Here is a 2,654-nt window from a genome sequence, read left to right as displayed (position 1 = left end):
AGACACCGGAACAGATGCATTTTTGATGGGGAACGACCTTCGGTCTCGCATCTCGTGTGTCCATAAAAGAAGACATCCGCCTCTGAGCCAGTGCCGGCGCCAGTGATTGGCCACTATGTTACCCAAGAGATAGTTTTTCATATTTTTTGTTACGGCTGACCAACCCTTGTCCCTCAGCTTTGGTCTCCTAAGCTCATGCCAGCTCATGTAGGTGATGCTCATGTAGCCGCTCCTTGTACTCATTCTTCTCTCCTATCAATGCAATGATATTCAATCTTTGCGTATTCGTGAAAAAAAAGCTAGAGATTTTTGTTTGTCAATGAGAAATATTCAGAGTTTGGGTGGTTTTACACAAAAGTACACGGATTTCGTTATAATGGATGGAGGATGTTTGAAATACTATATTTTCTTTTTCTTTCAAAAATATCAAAGTATTTCCCAACTTTCTGTAGTTTGAATATAGAGTGGACATCCTCACCCGAAAGGTAAAATGCATTCCTGAAGTGCACTCCTCAAAAAGAGCTTTTGGTCCATAGAAGAGTTTGATTGGGCAGTGTCTCTCCTCAAAAAGAGCTTTTGCTTTGTCGAGCTCCCAAGTTTCTTGGTACCTTTCCTTCTTTTGACCTTCCCGGTTACCCTGAGTTGGCTAGCTGCCTGCATCTATAAATAATTGAGCTCCCGTGTCCTTAAAACAAGGCACATGTCCCATGCATCAACACTTCAGTCTCGCCATTACCAGTACCACACACGCACTCGTTAATTGCAATTGATAACCAGCAGCACCAATTTGTTCTCTCTTGTCCGCATTCCTGCACTCGCTAAAGAACTAGCTAGGTAGCCAAGAAGGAGTTCGAAAGAAGCTACCCGGAAAGATGAAGGCCAAGACGAAGATCAGCAAAGCTGCCGAGTTCTTGAGGAAGGCGGTGCGGGCGCTGAGGGGCAGGGCTGGCGTCCTCAGGGCGCGGCTCCTCTTCCTCGCCTCGTTCCGCCACAGGACGGCGATGGTCGGCACCGTGTCGCGCCACCTCCGCGCCCTCCTGCCGGGCCGCCAGAGAGACCCGGTGCACGACCACCGCAAGGTCCACGCCTCGTCGACGATGGCGGCGGAGGAGGACGGGCAGGCCGCGATGCATGGAGTCGACGTCCCAGGCCTCTCCGAGCTGTTGCAAGAAGTGGTCAGCGACGACGATGACGGCCACTACGGCTACCCAGACTGGACGCACTCACTGTTCGACGACAACGATGACGACTGCAGCCTCCAGGAGGGCGACGATGTCGACGAGGAGGAACGCGGTGGTGGCGCGGAGGCAATGGAGGAAGATCGGCTGCCTGACGACGAGCCGTCGGTGATGGACGTCATCAGGAGGTGCAGGGAAGGGGACGGAAAGGAGTTCAACATCAAGGAGGAGATCGACCACGCCGCTGACATGTTCATACGGCGGGTCCGCAGCCGAATGAACAACCGGAGCTTCTAGCCGTCCAGGCCTTCGATTGTTTTGTTTCTTCGTGACTGAGCTTTCAGTGCACCTTTTAGTGAGCTTCCAGATGTCTTAGTACATAATTCGGTTAGACATGGCATATGACAGATGCATGTTATTCCCAGTTAAAAGCCACATATATATGTATATCATACTTATATATCACTAGTCAATGTGTACGTAAAATGCACGTTAATTTAAAGGTATATTAAATATATGTGGATATTAAGTAGAATATTATTTGCGTGTTATTATGTGATTAGCACTATATTTGACATGAAACTAACTGCACGCTAAACGTGTTGAGCGCTCGATATTGAAGCAGTCTAGGTCGTTGGATTAACATAATTTAATAGCTGAAATTAATTAAATCTGCCTCTGTGAATCTTTTTATATTGATATAGATACTATTTATATATCATACTTATGTATCATACTAGCAAAAGGGACCGTGTGTTGCAACGGAAGAAAAAAACATCATAAAGTCCATGAACACTTTTACAAAAAATTGAACATTTCTTAAAATCAAGAACATTTTTTGAATACATGAACATTTTATACTATTTGCAAACATTTGTTTAAAATTGTGAACATTTTTTAAACAATTTTTTTGAATGGGCAAACATTTCTAGATTCGATGAATATTTAATTGGAAATTGGTGGAACAATTTTTGAAATCCACTAACATATTTTGATTTAGCGAACATTTTTTGAAATCCATGATCATTTTGAATAAGCAAATATTTTATGAACATATAAACTATTTTGTAACTCATGAATAGTTTTTGAATAGGCCTGCAGGGTGGTGCTCCTCGCTGCATCGGCGTCGTCCAATTTCTGGAGCTTCAGTTCAAGATTGGTGGTAGAGGACCTAGTTATTTTTCCCACTTTTATGTTAGAGTCCTTCTGGTAAAATCTGATTGTTGTGCCGTATTTTTCTTTTTTTTAGCACCTCCATTTAACTTGTATCACCATAGTCTTATCTAATGCAGCTTCCGGGGCGGTTGGGACCCTTTCCCTGTAAAATGAAAAATTGTGTGTCAGTTGATGTATACAGGGTGCTATGGTGGAGACATAAGGTCATGTGTGGATAGGGATCGGTGGGAGGAAACGACTGAACCAGAAAAGAGGTGAGGTAGCGGTGCGTGGGACCCTGTAGTGGACGCGTGGCCCGAC

The 2,654-nt window shown here is 44.6% G+C and overlaps 1 protein-coding gene across 1 annotated transcript; it reads left to right on the top strand.

The window, feature by feature from the left end:
• The first annotated feature begins 734 nt into the window (after nt 1–734).
• LOC125525444 lies at nt 735–1,623 on the top strand. Its single transcript, XM_048690454.1, has one exon. It carries the CDS (start codon nt 873–875, stop codon nt 1,473–1,475), a length of 603 nt encoding a protein of 200 aa, XP_048546411.1. The 5' UTR covers nt 735–872; the 3' UTR covers nt 1,476–1,623.
• Nucleotides 1,624–2,654: the final 1,031 nt, after the last annotated feature.

Source organism: Triticum urartu, chromosome 7 (assembly GCF_003073215.2).
Source record: "Triticum urartu cultivar G1812 chromosome 7, Tu2.1, whole genome shotgun sequence".
In the NCBI taxonomy this organism is placed as follows: Eukaryota; Viridiplantae; Streptophyta; class Magnoliopsida; order Poales; family Poaceae; genus Triticum; species Triticum urartu.
This window is presented reverse-complemented; position numbering and strand designations above follow the sequence as displayed.

Excerpts from the sequence above, each read along its gene's own strand:
- LOC125525444 (XM_048690454.1), top strand. The coding sequence starts at position 873 with ATGAAGGCCAAGACGAAGATCAGCAAAGCTGCCGAGTTCTTGAGGAAG.